The sequence below is a fragment of the Papio anubis genome, chromosome 9, assembly GCF_008728515.1.
Source record: "Papio anubis isolate 15944 chromosome 9, Panubis1.0, whole genome shotgun sequence".
Taxonomy (NCBI): Eukaryota; Metazoa; Chordata; class Mammalia; order Primates; family Cercopithecidae; genus Papio; species Papio anubis.
In genome coordinates this window covers 96333553-96350127 of record NC_044984.1, presented here as the reverse complement: position 1 = coordinate 96350127, position 16575 = coordinate 96333553, and the positions used below count along the sequence as shown (strand labels likewise).

The 16575-nt window shown below is 37.4% G+C and overlaps 1 protein-coding gene across 6 annotated transcripts in view; it reads left to right on the top strand.

Moving 5' to 3' along the window:
• Nucleotides 1-15490, top strand: part of WASHC3 (WASH complex subunit 3) — a 48430-nt gene extending 32940 nt beyond the window's left edge. For all 6 annotated transcript variants that reach the window (XR_001892921.2, XM_009181541.2, XM_003907046.3 and 3 more), the window contains 2 exons: nt 1895-1959; nt 15242-15490. Coding sequence is in view for 5 of the 6 variants with exons in the window: in XM_009181541.2 (XP_009179805.1) it covers nt 1895-1959; nt 15242-15326 (150 nt within the window). In the remaining variant the exon portion in view is untranslated. The remainder of the gene's footprint in view (nt 1-1894; nt 1960-15241) is intronic.
• The last annotated feature ends 1085 nt before the right edge of the window (nt 15491-16575 follow it).

Sequence of the window (16575 nt, the reverse complement as noted above, 5' to 3'; positions counted from 1 at the left end):
GTGCTATTTATATTGATTCATGAAAATATTTAGAATGCACTTAAGTATTTATTTTTACCTGAGTCTTAGTAAGCTAAATTTTACTAATTTATAAGATAAAACACAACAGTTACCAAGATAAGTGTATAAATGGGCCTGCAAATGACCACCTTGCCTTTGCTACTTCTCATGAGAGTCTTCTTAGTAACCTGTAAACTCAAAAGAAAGCCTCTGCTTTCCTAGCCTTATTTAACCTAGCAGGCTGTGAAAGGGGATGTAGGTATTTTCTCCTCCATAGCCAAAATAAGTGATTATGACTCTTTCTATAGCTATCTTTTCTGGGCAGTTTTTTAAAAAGTAAATAAAAATTAAATTCTTTGACATAAAATGTTCTGATTTTAAAAAAGGAGGATTAAATTTAATGATTTAACTTAATTTGGCAAGATCTGTGAGATACAAGATACTATGTTATATATAGTGTCCTTAACTTTGAAGACTTTCCATATTAAATTTGTAATAAATTTAGCTCTCACGTTTGTACATATGCATGCCTGGACTTAAACTGAGATTTTATTGGGAAATATAAAATCAGCATTTTGGAGGGGAAGGAGTATATCTGGACAAGTATGTACTTAAAAGTTTGAGACAAGTGCACATATGATAGGCTATATAAAGATTTGTGTATATTTCTAAGTATTTGTGTTTTTCATTTTAGACAAACTCCTATCCCATCTTCAAGATGTATATTTCAAGATAGCTATGGGAGAGGAGTTTAAAAGTTCCTACCACAAATAATAAATATTTGAGGTGATGGATATGCTAAATAGCCTAATTTGATTATTCCTCAATGTCTACATGTTTCAAAACAGCACATTATACACAAAAACATGTGTAATTATTATTTGGCAATTAAAAAGTAAAAAAATGAACATCACAACTGGCTAATGATAAAGGAAAAGTGTACAACAGCAATAGAGAGGTGACTGGGCTTTTTCCTGAGTGTGCCTGGGTGTACTTTCCTTCTTATGCCACACGGGGTGAGAGAGAGGGTCCCATGCCGTGACCCTGCCTCCTTTAAGGAGATAGAATCAAGGCCCTCAAATTGAACACATAAGTGTTTCTTATCCTTGGGGATGGTGTGAAGAGAGGGGAGTTGACAGAGATCTGATTACATCTTCTCCCCTTGGAGCTTCACCAAGTGAACTTGGAATAAATGTTTAGTTATACATCAAGTCTCTTTCCTTTTCAAGTAAACGTGTCTATTTCTGTCATATTCTTTTCTTACTGTTTTCATATTCTTAACCTGAACTCTGAGATTCACGTGTTTTTACTATTTTTGTAACGTATATACTTCTAAAATTGTCATTAGTTAGTGTTTGCACCGGTGTTGGGAAGATGTGTAATATAGTCCCAGGGAGGTTCTTGAATTAGATTTGATTTTTGTGTCTAAAGTGTTCAAATGGAATTGAACTGTTTGCTTAATAAAAGAACATTAATGTAGCTATACTTAAGAGCAGAAGTCTCTGAAATCTTTGAAAAGATACCTATTCATATTGTTAACTATTCATTGTATCGCTTCAGCTGGTATTTTAATCATTTGAGTAATGTTTCCTTTCTTTTGGTGATATAAGAAGAATGAGAATATGATTTCTGTTCTCTATACAGCAGAATTAGTAATGAATAAGCTCAAATGATGTAGTTTGGGCTTATGTGGTATTGGATAAGACTGATTCTGTTAGGTCAATGTAAAATGGGTACTTCACTAGATTATTCAAGTCCTCGGCACATGTTAATTTAAAAGTAGAATAAGAACTCTTAAATAATGAGGCATCTAAAGGTCTTGTTTTAGATGGTATGTGTAGACATATAAAGGAGGCATTTTTAATGATGAAATTATCTTATATCCTTTGCTTAGGGTGTACCAGTGATGGCAATAAGAAACAAAATGATATCAGAAGGACTAGACCCAGATCTTCTTGAGTAAGTAATTCTTCTAATATAATTATATTATTGCCAGGACATTGAATTTGTCAGTTATAATAAAAATATTTCAAATTCTCTATATTTTTATCCCTACAGTGTTTTATGGTTGAGGATATCATCTTTGTAAATAGTGTCTCTGTTATGTTACCAAAAAGCCCGGTGAAACCCCGTCTCTACTAAGAAATACAAAAAATAGCCGGGCGAGGTGGCAGCGCCTGTAGTCCCAGCTACTCGGGAGGCTGAGGCCGGAGAATGGCGTGAACCCGGGAGGCGGAGCTTGCAGTGAGCTGAGATCCGGCCACTGCACTCCAGCCTGGGCGGCAGAGCGAGACTCCGTCTCAAAAAAAAAAAAAAAAAAAAAAAAAAAAAAAGAAAAATATCCTATTCTACTAAAACCAGCCTTTACACATTTTAGGAACAGTTTCAATAGATTAGTAATGATTCTAGATATCCAAAGGAGCTGGAATTTAATGACAGTTGTTTTTTTGTTTGGTTTGGTTTCCTTTTTGTACTACCTCTTGGTTTTTTGTTTGTTTGTTTGTCCTTTTTTGGTGGGGGGTGATTATTATCTATGGGGGGTAGATGATTTCATTTAAGATCTCAGTGTGTAAGAAATTTAGTCTGCTATAATCTAGGTTAAGCCAGATTGAGAAATAAGTAGGCTAAAGTTTCCCTAGGTCTATGTTAATGATTATTAAGAAACTAGATACTAATTTATGTGAGTTTTTTTAACCTGAAAGTATTTAATCCCTTATTGTGTGAATTTTATAAAATATTTTTGAGAAATGATAAAAAAAAATTGTAGCTCAGAAATTTGACAATTTATTTCATCCAAGCAAATCTGGCTGCATAGTTCAGTTCATCTTGTATAAAATATATTGTAATAGATTCTTCAGAAGAATTCTGTTTTGCAAGTATCTAGGTACTTGTAAAGAATCTTTCCAGTTTGGGGTTGTAGTTCACCCCAATGTATTTAGCTGCACACTCCAACCATTCATTACTGTACTAGCAGAGTATACTTTGGAATTTTTCTTGGCTCTCAGTCCTCCAAGAAAAGGTGTACACTTTGGTGGTAAAACATTATGAAGTAGTCTTTGTCTCATATTTTATCTGCCAAAATATGAAATTTATGAATTCTTTTAAAGTCTACAAGAATAAATTTCAAACATGTATCTACAGTTGGTATACATCCAAGTAGCAAACAGTTCAAGTACAATGGCATAGCTTGGCAACTTGAACTGAAGGATCTCTGAGATATTTGGCATTTGTTCTGGAAATTGTTTCTGACACACACATTGAAAGCCAGATGGATTGTGATATATATTTTAATGTGAATCAGACCTATAGGTTCAATCCATTTTGGTACTCATTGCAGTATATAGGTTGTAAATATATTTAACATTAACTATGACCACCTTTTGCTTCTGGAAATACAGTTAGACCTCCTATAATAACAGAGAACTAAAATTACCTTTAAAATGATTATCTTTTTCTAGAGAAAATATAATAAATGGAAAACTAGCACCCTGTAAGCATCAGCATGTGCTGGATATCCAAGACTTTTACCTGCTACTGGCTTCATTTCATCCCCTGCCCAGCCTAAACCTACTTCATAATCCTTTACTTCAACCAGCTACCTGTACTAGCAACTTGATAATCATCCTCGATTCTGTCTTCTTCCTTACCCACTACAGTGTCAATCACTATGTGTTCTCATTTTTAATATCTCTCACATCTCACCGTATACCTCCATATCCATTGCTGTTAAGTTCACGCCCTCATCATTTGTCATCTGAATTACTATAGTAGCTACTGATTGGTTTTCCTGGTCTCTTTCAAGCCATCCACTAAAGCCTGAGTGGATCTCTTCATACTTCATTCTTGCTTCACATCTTCCTGTGACCCTCCACTGCCTTCAACATGTAGTCTAACATCTTAGTATTGCATAGAAATGCTTTTATCATCAAGATGCAGATTCTCTCACTAGCATCCTCTCTTGCGTTTCTTTCACATATGCCTATTTCATATAGCCATAGTGAACTACTTGCAGTTCTCTGAATGTATCGTTTTCCTATTCCCTTTTGGTGTCTTTAAATGTTCTCCTTTCTCTCTGTGGAACTCCCTTCCCCCATCTTACTGGCCTGGCTAACCTATTATTCTTCAAGACTCCATCAGGTATCACCACCTGATAGAGTCCATAGGTAACTACCATGGGGGAAGATCCCAGGCCCTTCAACATTTCGTTGTGTCTCGCTTGGCCAGTTTGAGGGTATTTCATTGTCTATAAATGTTGAGAAACATTCAGTTGTGAGGTAGTGCCAAGTTTAAGGGTAGAATTCCAGTAACAATTAACATTGTCTTACAGAAAAGCTGCTCCTCAACCACAGCCTGGAGCCTGAATTCTGACCCATTACCTCATATGCACATGCCATTAGTCACCAGGGGCACTGGTTATGGGGGGGATGACTCACTATAACCTATCACCACTACTAGCAACCCAGTTTCAACTGTATTTAGCTAGATATGATAAGTGCAATCAACTACCGTGTTAACAGAGGAATTATGGTGCTTTTGGAATCATGTTTACATAAAAGTTACGGAGCCTCACTTCAGGAGAGAAGTATGAGATGATGAAAGAGAAGAAAATGTGCCATCCAAGGGAAGAGTACACTTTTATTTAGAATCTTAGGTACATTTTAAGCCTCAGCCAAGAACTTTCAGTAAAGATTGTTCTGTGTTCTTTTTTCTTTTAAAGTATAAACATACACTTTATTTTTTATTAGCTTTAAGTAGTAAGACAAACTCATACAACTGTTGGAAGAAATGGCCTAGCTCTGTCTGCACTGAGCAAAGGGCAAAACTGAGGTTAATACAGAAATAAATACTGATCAGAAAATATATTGCTATTTGATTGGCTTATTTGTATGAAAAATTGGAAGCTAAGAGTACATAATTTTAAATCAAAAATATTTACATGATAAGAGAGAAGAGATCCTAGCAATTTTCCCAGGAAAATGACTATTACAGAATTTAGAAAGTCTATAAAACTGTAGAAAATGCGTGATAATTGCTAAGTAAATATTGGATTTGATTCACGTGATTGTTTTTAAAAATTAAATTTTTTGAAAATAACAATCATTTATATATAACCAAGAATTAGTCCTGTTTAGCTTCTAAAAATTAGTTTCACTACCAGTGAGATAAAAAGATATGTGAAAGAGTATTTGTCATCAAAATACTCAAAAGAGTTAAGGGGAAAATGGAAAAATTTGATTGGTTTTTGGCCAAAGGTTAATACATTCAGAAATATACAATGGGTAAATCATGCCTTAAATATTCTTTCAATCACTGCCTAGATTTTCTTGCTTAGAAAAAAAGAAAAAAGTTTCACCCCATCCTGTTCTGTACTCTTACATTTATGTCCCTGAACTAGCGTTACTATTGTTACCTAGTAATTGCTACTTTTACAATTCTAGGATAAACAGACTAGCTTCTGGACTTGCCCATGGGCAAGCCATGAAATTCACAATGGTTGAGGCTCAGGATGAGGCAGACTTTAGAGATGGTCTACTTACTTGTGTTCAGATTCTACCCTGCCACTTTCTAGTTGTATAACCTTGGTCTGATTACCAAACCTCTCTGTGCATCAGTGTCCTCATCAGTAAAATGGGAAATAGAAGAGTTCGCTCCTTATAGAGTTGTTCAGACTAGATAGTTAATGATGTAAGCACTCAGCACACACAGCTCTGGATAAGCAGTAAATGTTTAATACATATTAGTTGTGATTTATGAATGTTTTAATCGAGGACTATGTAGCAAATTCTAGACAATGGATTTATCAGGCTTTGGATAACAACTTGTTTATAATCCTGTAGTTGCCTATATACTATTATGTTCTCAACAAAGACGTATTTAACATATACAGAGTAGTTATCTTTTTAAATTATATTCTGTTTTCTCAAACTGAGAACCTATATTGTTAACTTTGCTTTAAAGAACAGATTTCTGAATTTGAAGTTCAGTTGAACACACTCCTAACCTTAGTGGGAGGGTGCAGTGTGCAGCTTATCGATTTGACTAAAGAAAGCATATAATTGAGTTCAAGTTACTGTGCAGACTTTGAACAGAACCAGCTCAGTTGGCATTTCTCCTGGATATATCTATCCAAAAGACATTTATACCATCCTCCCAGACGGTGGAATGACCACTCTTATGGTTGCCAGAAATAAAAGTAGCCACCTTAGCCTACTTATCGCTGAGACAAGAGGGGATTTATTATTGTTAAACAAAAGGATACTGGAAAGCAAGAAAACTTTTTTTTACATGGCATGCCCAGCAGATTTTCCTGCCCTCTAAGATCATTCCTTATCTGCCAGGAGGATCTTTACCTCCTGCTATACAACAGCATAGTGGAATAAAGATTGACTTTTAGCTGATTGAGGACAGATTAGACCTCAGCTGCACAACTGGACATGCAAAAATAGGGTTTTTACTCTTTCCATTTTGTTAGTTTTTGCTGAGCTACGTTCTCCATTTAATGTAATTACCAGTCCTCATTCATTAGCTGACAGACACTAGCTAGAAAGTATAGGACAAACCATATCAAAAATTGTAATTGGTCTACTTTTAGAGAACTTGATCATAAGAATGAGAGAGATAATAGATATATCAAAGAGGAGATGTTAGAAAGCAGTTGTGGGTCTGTGTGTGGCTAGCAAGCAAGTGGCAGAGGAGCTGCTGGGAAATAAAGGATCCCAAGACCAATAGCAAAAGTCCATCCTACCTAGAACAGCTGCTTTTCTTTTTCTTCATGATATTAGGCATTAAATTGTTTTCATGGTTGCAGGAGTCTACCTACTAAGACAAAAAACAGGATATACCTGTCTTGATGAGAATTCAAAAGAGAAAAGACCAAATTAATCTCACTAGCTACTATACTATAATTCAAAGTCAAAATTGTTACATTTTTAATTACCCAGAGGCCCTTATTAAGTCAATACAATCTAATTCAAGAATCTTAGTGTTTTGGGTCTTGTTTTTCTTTTTTTTTTTTTTTTTTGACACAGAATTTTGCTCTTGTCACCCAGGCTGGAGTGCAGTGGTGCAGTCTCACCTCACTGCAACCTCTGCTTCCTGGGTTCAAGTGATTCTCCTGCCTCAGCCTCCCAAGTAGCTGGGATTACAGGCACATGCCACCATGCCTGGCTAATTTTTGTATTTTTAGTAGAGACAGGGTTTCACCATGTTGGCCAGGCTGGTCTCAAACTCCTGACCTCAGGTGATCTACCCACCTCAGTCTCCCAAAGTGCTGGGATTACAGGTGTGAGCCACGACACCTGGCTCTCTTAAGACCACCTATTGCCGTCGCATAGCTCTGACAGACCATTAATGGACAACAGTACCATGTGACATTATAACTTTATGTGTGTGTAGTTGCCATTAGTGATTTGAATAACTACCTCATCATCTCCTACTCAGCAATATTTTTACTGACAATGTTTTTGGTACTTAATCTGCTTTAAATTCAATGTTTTTAAGTGTCTAGAAAATGAAAAATGTTTTTAAACTGTTTATCTTACATGTTTTCCCAAAGAATGTTTGGTTTTTGTGTCCTTAAAGTAGCTAGTTTTAAACACAAATACAAATCTTCCTTTAATGAAAACAAATTAAACCAACAATATTGGTATTTTAGGACTCTCTTCATATTTAGGATGGCAGAAATCAACTCAAACTAGTTTATGTAAGAAGGGAAGTTATGGACTGTCATAGCTGAAAAATCTAGGTAAGGACAGGATCTAGGGACTCAGTGTCATCAGGGCTGGCTGACTGGCATTCTTCTCTCCCCACTTCATTCTACCTTTACTTCCTTGGTGTAATAAACCGTGTCTCTCCTAGTGCTGATGAGTTTCCTCTCTGAAGCCTGGGAACATAGCCCCCCAGAATATTGCTAGTTTTTCCAGTTGAACAGAGAGAGAGTTCCCTCTTCTCCATAACTCATAGCTCATTTATAAGGAAACATTCTGACTAGCCCTGTTTGAATTGTGTGCCTTTCCTTGAATCCATCTCTCTCTCGCTGCAAGGGAATAGATTCCTGTGATTAGCCAGGCCTAGACTGCGTGACTGAAACAAGGAAGTGGATAGGGAAAAGATGAGGACAGCGAGGATTCTAGTTGACAACCTTCACTGATTCACATCAATGGGAGAAGAGTGGGTGTCAAAATTAGAATGTGCACAGCATCTGGTATGCTAAAAAGGGCAGATTTGTATATACTTCGTCCTTTCTCCTGCACCTTTCTATATTTTGGCTCATTTTTAGTTGAGGTCAACCTAGTAACTTCTTTGAAAAGATATATATTTTTAAGATGTATCTTAAAAATATTTTTAAGATATATTTTTAAGATATAAGTTTAATAATTAGCTTAAACTTAAACTTTTTAAAAATTTGCTTTTATTAAGAATTTTGCTGATAATTTTGGTGTCACAAATATAAATATGCTTATTAAAATGTAGCCACCAATTTAGTGTTTTTATTGTAACCACCAAAGATTGAAATTGTTAAAAAAAAATACACATGATATTCATGATATATATTTTTCTGTATTTTGTTGATATAATCTTTTTTGGAAATTCACTTATATATTTAAAATAACAAGAGACTATTATAAAGTCCTCATTTCCAAATTTTTAGTAGCAAAGTGTGTTTTCTTTGAATTGGGAGAAGCTAAACTTTAGTAGTTTAAGGTAGCAACTTTTTCAAATATGTCTTTAAATTTCTTTCCATGAAAAACAACTTATAGGGTAAAGTAAGAACATTTATGATCAAAATATGCAGAGCCAAATTTCTGTTCCCCTTGAAAATACAAATATCCAGGCTGGAAATGATGGTATTGCTGTGAGTTTTATTATTACTAGTAATACTTAAAAGACTTTACAACTTACAAAATGCTTTCCTATCTTCATTTGATTCTTGTGGCTTGCTTTTCTTTTTCGTACCCAAAGAGAACTAGTATGCACTTTTTCTTTTGTTCTCCTGGCAATTCCAATTTCAAGTAGCATAAAATTTATTTTAACATGAATGAGGGGGCCAGGCACGGTGGCTCATGCCTGTAATCCCAGCACTTTGGGAGGCTGAGGCAAGCAGATCACCTGCAGTCAGGAATTCGAGACCAGCCTGGCCAACATGGTGAAACCCTGTCTCTCCTAAAAAATACAAAAATTAGCTGGGTGTGGTGGCAGGCTTCTGTAATCCCAGCTACTTGGGAGGCGGAGGCAGGGAGAATTGCTTGAACCTGGGAGGTGGAGGTTGGAGTGAGCAAGATGGTGCCACTGCACTCCAGCCTCTCTAAATAAATAAATAACCGAGACTTCATCTCTAAATAAATAAATAAATAATAAAATAAAATAAAATGAATGAGGAGCCAGGTGCAGTGGCTTATGCCTGTAATCTCAACACTTTTGGAGGACAAGGATAGAGGATCACTTGAAGCCAGGAGTTCTAAACCAGATTGGGCAACAATGTGAGACCTCATCTTTACAAAAATTTAAATTAGCCAGGCGCAATGGTGTGTATCTGCAGTCCCAACTACTTGGGAGGCTAAGGCAGGAGGATCACTTGAGCCCAGGAGGTTAGGTTATAGTGAGCTCTGACCATGCCGCTGCACTCCAGCCTGGGCAACAGAATGAGATATCCCCAATAAATAAACAAACAAAGACAATAATAAGTATTGGTAAGGATATGAAGAAATTGGAGCCCCTGTGCATTGTTGGTGGGAATATAAAATGATGCAGCTGCTATAGAAAAGAGTACTGTGATCCTTCAAAAAATTAAAAACAGAATTATCATTCAGCACTTCCACTTTGGGGCATGTACCCAAAAGAATTGAAAGCAGAGTCTCAAAGAGATATTTGTATATGCATGTTCATAGCAGCATTTTTCACAATAGCCAAAAGATGGAAGCAATGCAAGTAACCATCAGTGGATGAATAGGAACAATTATGGTATATACATACAGTGGAATATTATTCAGCTTTAAAAAGGAAGGAAATTCTGACACATGCTACAACATAGATGGACTTTTAGGACATTATGCTAAATGAAATAAGCCTATCACAGAAGGACAAATATTGTATGATTCCACTTGCATGAGGTATCTAGTGTAGTCAAATTCATAGCGACAGAAAGAATAGTGATTGTCAGCAGCTGGAGGGAGAAGGGAATATTAATAAGTGAGTACGGTGATTCAGTTTTGCAAGATGAAGAGAGTTCTGGAAATGGATGGTGATGATGGTTGTACAACAATGTGAATGTACTTAACACTACCGTATACTTAAAAATGGTTATGATGTTAAATTTTTTTTTTTTTTTTTTTTTTTTTTTGAGACGGAGTCTCTCGCTGTGGCCCAGGCTGGAGTGCAGTGGCGCGATCTCGGCTCACTGCAAGCTCCGCCTCCCGGGTTCATGCCATTCTCCTGCCTCAGCCTCCTGAGTAGCTGGGACTACAGGCGCCCACCACCGCGCCCGGCTAATTTTTTGTATTTTTAGTAGAGACGGGGTTTCACTGTGGTCTCGATCTCCTGACCTTGTGATCCGCCCGCCTCGGCCTCCCAAAGTGCTGGGATTACAGGCGTGAGCCACCGCGCCCGGCCATATGATGTTAAATTTTATGTTATCTGTATTTTACCACGATAAGAAAAATTGAAAAAGAAAAAAATGAATGAGTACAGACAATAAGAAGTGTTGCTGAGGGTGTGGAGAAATTGGAACCCTCATACATTGCAGGTACAAATGTAAAATGGTACAGCTGCTTCGGAAAAGTTTGGCAGTTCCTCGGAGGGTTAAACAGAGTTTCCACCTATTGCTCCTGCTAGATGTTCTAATCTCATCTAATGTTGCACCCCGGGGTACCTTACACTCTAACTACCAAATGACTTACAGTTTCCGAGTGCAGCCTGCTACACCACCCCATTTTATTCTTTACCCAGAATGCTGTCATTCTCTCTTATTTCCACCTTTTCTGTTTCTGGCGAAGTCTTACTCGAATCATAAAATTCTTCACAAGTATTTCCAATTATTTGGAGTCTTCTCTGACCAACTTCAGCGACCATTTTTTCTGTTCAAACAAACAGTTCAGCCTTATTTGTATATATACAGCTGTGCATCGCTTAATGACAGGGATCTGTTACAATAAATGCATTGTAGGTGATTTTGTCATTGTGCAAACGTCATAGAATGTACTTACACAAGCCTAAATGATATAGCGTGCGACATACTTAGGCTATAAACCTGTACAGCATATTACTGTACCAAATACTGTAGGCAGTTGTAACACAATGACAAGTATTTGTGTATCTAAGCATATCTAAACATAGAAGTAAAAAATGGTACCTGCATAGGGCAGTTACCATGAATGGAGCTTTCAGGACTGGAGTTGCTCTGGGTGAGTCAGTGAGTGAATAGGGAGTGAATATGAAGGCCTAAGACATTATTATACCAACTGTAAATTTCATAAACACTGTACACTTGGACTACACTAAATTTATTTTAAAAACTTTTTTCAATAATAAATTAACCTTAGCTTAGTATAACTTTATCAACTTTTTTTTTACCTTTCTAACTATTTTGTAATACTACTTAGCTTAAAAGACAAGTCATACATTGTACAGCTATACAAAAATATTTTCTTTCTTTATATCTGTATTCTTTAAACTTTTTATTTTGACTTCTTAAACTTTTTTGCTAAAAACTAAAACACATACAAGGCCTACACATGTCAGGATCATCAATATGACTGTTCTCCTCCATATCCTGTCTGACTAGAAAGTCTTCAGGGGCAATAACACGCATAAATCTGCTATTTTCTATTGTAACAATTCCTTCTTCTGCAATATCTCCTGAAGGACCTCCCTGAGGCTGTTTAACATTAACTTTTTTTTTCAAAAAGTAAGTAGAAGGAGTACACTCTAAAATAACAACAGAGGCCAGGCACAGTGGCTAACACTTATAATCCCAACACTTTGGGAGGCTGAGGCAGGTGCATCACCTGAGATCAGGACTTCGAGACCAGTCTGGCCAACATGGAGAAACCCCATCACTACTAAAAATATAAAAATTAGCTGGGCATGGTGGTGCATGCCTGTAATCCCAGCTACTCAGGAGGCTGATGCAGGAGAGTGGCTTGAACCCCGGAGGCAGAGATTGCAGTGAGCCAAGATTGCACCCCTGCACCCTAGCCTGACAGAGCAAGACTGTCTCAAAAAATGTAAAACAAAATGAAATAACAAGAGAGGCTGGGTGCTGTGGCTCACGCCTGTAATTCCAGCACTTTGGGAGGCTGAGGCAGATGGATCAGTTGAGGTCAGGAGTTCAAGACCAGCCTGGCCAACATGGTGAAACCTGCTCTCTACCAAAAATAAAAAAAAATTAGCCAGGTGTGGTGGTGCATGCCTGTAGTCCCAGCTACTCGAGAGACTGAGGCAGGAGAATCTCTTGAACCCAGGAGGCAGAGGTTTCAGTGAGCCAAGATCACACCACTGCACTCCAGCCTGGACAACAGAGTGAGACTCCTTGTCAAATAAGATAAAATAACAGAAAGTACAGTATAGTAAATACTAGGCGATAGAGGTTTCTCAGCTCCATTATAATCTAATGGGACCACCATCATATGCAGTCCATCACTGACTGAAACATTATTATGTGGCACATGGCTATATCACATTCTGTAACAATTTGTTTGCATTTCTGTCTCCCTCACAAAAATATTAGCTGCTTCAAGGAAGGAACTACTCGTTATTCATCTCTGTATCTCCCGTACCTAACACATTTTCTAGCAAGTAGTAGATGCATGATGATGAAAATAAATAATCATAGTAACAGCAGATATTTATTTGATACTATGTGCCAGATATTATCAAACACACTTTACATTTATTAATTTAATCATCACAAAATCCAGTCAGTCACAAAGTAGTTAAACAGCTTCCCCAAAGTTGGCCAACAAGTAAGAAACAAGGATGGGATTTCAGCACAGACAGTCTGTACCCAGAGCCTATATTCTTAATTACTATGCAATATAGCATCACGTTTCAATAAATGGTTACACATGTAAATTAATGAATTTTATAGTTTCAGTTTCTTCTAGTCCTAAGCTTTTACCCTTTTCCTTTTTTTTTTTTTTTTTTTTTTGAGACAGGGTTTCACTCTGCTGCCCAGGCTGGAGTGCCCAGGCATGGTCACAGCTCACTGCAGCCTCTGCCCCCCCAGGCTCAAGCAATCCACCTCAGCCTCCAAAGTAGCTGGCACAATAGGCCGCTACTGGCTAATTTATCTGTTTTTTTTTTGCAAAGGATGGGGTTTTGCGCTGTTGCCCACGCTGGTCTTGAACTCCTGGGCTCAAGCAATCCACCCTCCTCAGCCTCCCAAAGTGCTGGGATTACAGGCATGAACCAATATCCCTGACCTACCCTTTTCTAAAGTAGCATTTATTTTAGGAAGTTATGTACATTGTTGTATTTGTTTGAGTTGTCATAGATACTAATATAATTTTGATGTGGTATTAAAATAATTCCCACTGGTAATGTTTTCCTACTTAACAAAGTGTAGACAGTAAGAAATCAACTATATAGCAAAGAGAAATTTACTGAGTAAAATGTGCCTAGTATTCATGCCCACTAATTCTAGAGTTGTTGCTTCTAATGCAAAGCGATGACGATGATGGTCCCATGTTAGTATTTTAGGCAGATGGAGCATCAGTCAAATCCTGGAACCGCCATACCCAGCTTTAAAATTTTACTGTATTGAGTACATAAGGCTTCCTTGTAGATACAATCTAAAATTATTCAGCAGAGCAAATGGGTTTATATTTGACAACTAGGGAGCGATGCCAGTATTTCTTTCTCTTTTGTAGTATGCCAAATATATTTTAAAATATGAGCCATAATTTTAATACCTAAAGTAACTGTTAGACTCTGCATTTTCTTATTTTAGTAATAGTAATTTCTGTTTGTGGTGAATAAGAGTTTTAAGTGTCCTAAATGTTTAATAAGAGTCAAGAAGCCTGAGGGAGAAATCAGTCTGGTAGTTTTTCATTATTAAGATAGAGCAGTTATAGGCCAGGCACGGTGGCTCACACCTATAATCCCAGCACTTTGGGAGGCCAGGGCGGGTGGATCACAAGGTCAGGAGATCAAGACCATCCTGGCCCCCATGGTGAAACCCCATCTCTACTAAAAATACAAAAATTAGCTGGGCGTGCTGGCACATGCCTGTAGTTCCAGCTACTCAGGAGGCTGAGGCAAGAGAATGGCTTGAACCTGGGAGACGGAGGTTGCAGTGAGCCGAAATCACACCACTGCACTTCAGCCTGGCGACAGCAAGACTCTGTCTCAAAAAAAAAAAAGATATAGCAGTTATATTGTTACTCCTTTTCCTCTTGGTTCCCCCACCCCCAGAAAATACTTTTTTTGCTTAATTTACTTTCTTGGTAAGAGTGAATAGAGGCTGAGTGATAGTGCCACTGCACTGATTAAATGATTTACTGGCACAAAACTATTGAGGCTTAACTAGTTGACTATTTTAATAACATCATTAAAATTTCATTTAGGTTTATTAGAGCACATCCATGCAAAGTTGGAATCTAACCATTCTCATGTCTCCTTATTATGCCTAGGGGATCTTTGAAACAGTATTTTTGCCAACTCATACTTTCTATTTTCATTCTGTAAAGATAAAACATGGAAGTGAAAACGTTTAACAAACATTAAGAACCTTTTTTGACCAGGCACTCTCCTTCGCTACAAAATTTCCACATTACCTATTTTTTAATAGCCATTTTTGAACTCTCTTCCATTTCTAAGTTTCTCCCTGAAGCTTTCCTGAACATGAAGCGTTTCCTTTTCATTTCTAGCTTTCCTTTCTCTGTACCTCATGTACACTTGGAAGCTTCAGGGATTTAGCACTGGTCATGCTAGCCTCTACAGATCGCATCTCTGTCTGTAGTTGGGTCTCCATGGTAATGAGAAGCAGAAAGTGCTGAAGCAGCGCACTATGTAAGGACTGGCAAGAGAAAATACTGCCGCGGCCTCTACAGGCATAGCATTGAATCCCCATGGTGCCGAAGAAGCCTGAGAGAAGCATGCTAGTGGGGTAGTGCGGGAGACTAAGGACACGGACTTGGCAGATTTATTAGTAGCAGCAATATTCTAAGATGAACCAATTTTAAGAGTTTGTAAGTGTTCTTTTCAATTGGAAAAGACCTTTAAATTTTTTTTCCTTTTCTTTTAGGAGGCCAGATGCTCCAGTGCCTGATGGTGAAAGTGAAAAAACTGTAGAAGAAAGTTCAGATAGCGAATCTTCTTTTAGTGACTAAGCTTAATTTTGAGAAGAATTACATATGCATGCATAGGGGTACACTTACATTCTGTAAGAGATGAGCCTGAACTCTCTTGGTCATAAGAACATCGAATGGCCACATGTCCACTACCAAGCTTCTTCTATGTTAAAAAAAATAATAATAAAGCATTTTTAACTTGCCGGTGTGTCTTGTCGCTAAAATAAAGGGCCTCGAAATGAAAAATAGGATAACCTAAATAAAGTACAATTAGTGCTACACATACTAAGATGGAATATTTTAGAGATGCAATGAACAATTACGGCCAGGCACAGTGGCTCACCCCTGTAATCCCAGCACTTTGGGAGGCCGAGGCAAGTGGATCACCTGAGGTCAGGAGTTCAAGACCAGCCTGGGCAACAACATGGTGAAACCCCGTCTCTACTAAAAATACAAAAGTTAGCTGGGCGTGGTGACAAAAATTAGCTGGGCATGGTGGTGGCTGCCTGTATTCCCAGCTATTTGGGAGGCTGAGACAGGAGAATCAGTTAAACCCAGGAGGTAAAGGTTGCAGTGAGCCGAGATTGAGTCATTGCACTCCAGCCATGGCGACAAGAGCGAATCTCCATCTAAAAAAAAAAAAAAAAAGCGATGCAATGAACAATTTTAAATGAAGTCAGTGTGAGTTTAGTGATCAATAATAGACCCAATGCAAAAAAAAAAAAAAAAAAGTGAATTTGGCTAAGTGAATTATTCAACTTTTGTGAATATTTTGGTGTGAAAAGTATATGGATTCATATCATGAGTTGTTAAAGACATTTCTGGTAGAAAGTAATACTGGGTTGAAATTTTCTGTGACAACTTAAAACTCACATATCACATATGTTATGGGTATGGAACTTTTTGGTAGTATTTTTTAGCATACACAGCCTTTCACCACTTGGCCATTAGTTCATATGTGTTTTTAAGTCAGATATTCTTATACAGTCATGCATTGCTTAACAACAGGGATACATTCTGAGAAATGCGTCATTAGGCGATTTTGTTGTGCAAACATTGTGGATTTCGTCACAAATGTACTTAAACTATTGCTTCTAGGCTACACACAGCATGTTACTGTACTGAATACTGTAGGCGGTTGTAACACGATGGTATTTGTATATCTAAATGTAGAAAAGGTGCAGTCAAATGTGGTTTTATAATCTTAGGGGATGTTGACCAAAACATTATGCAGCGCATGACTGTATTTATTAGCAGATGGAAGTTGAAGGTCATTTCAGTGTGGTTC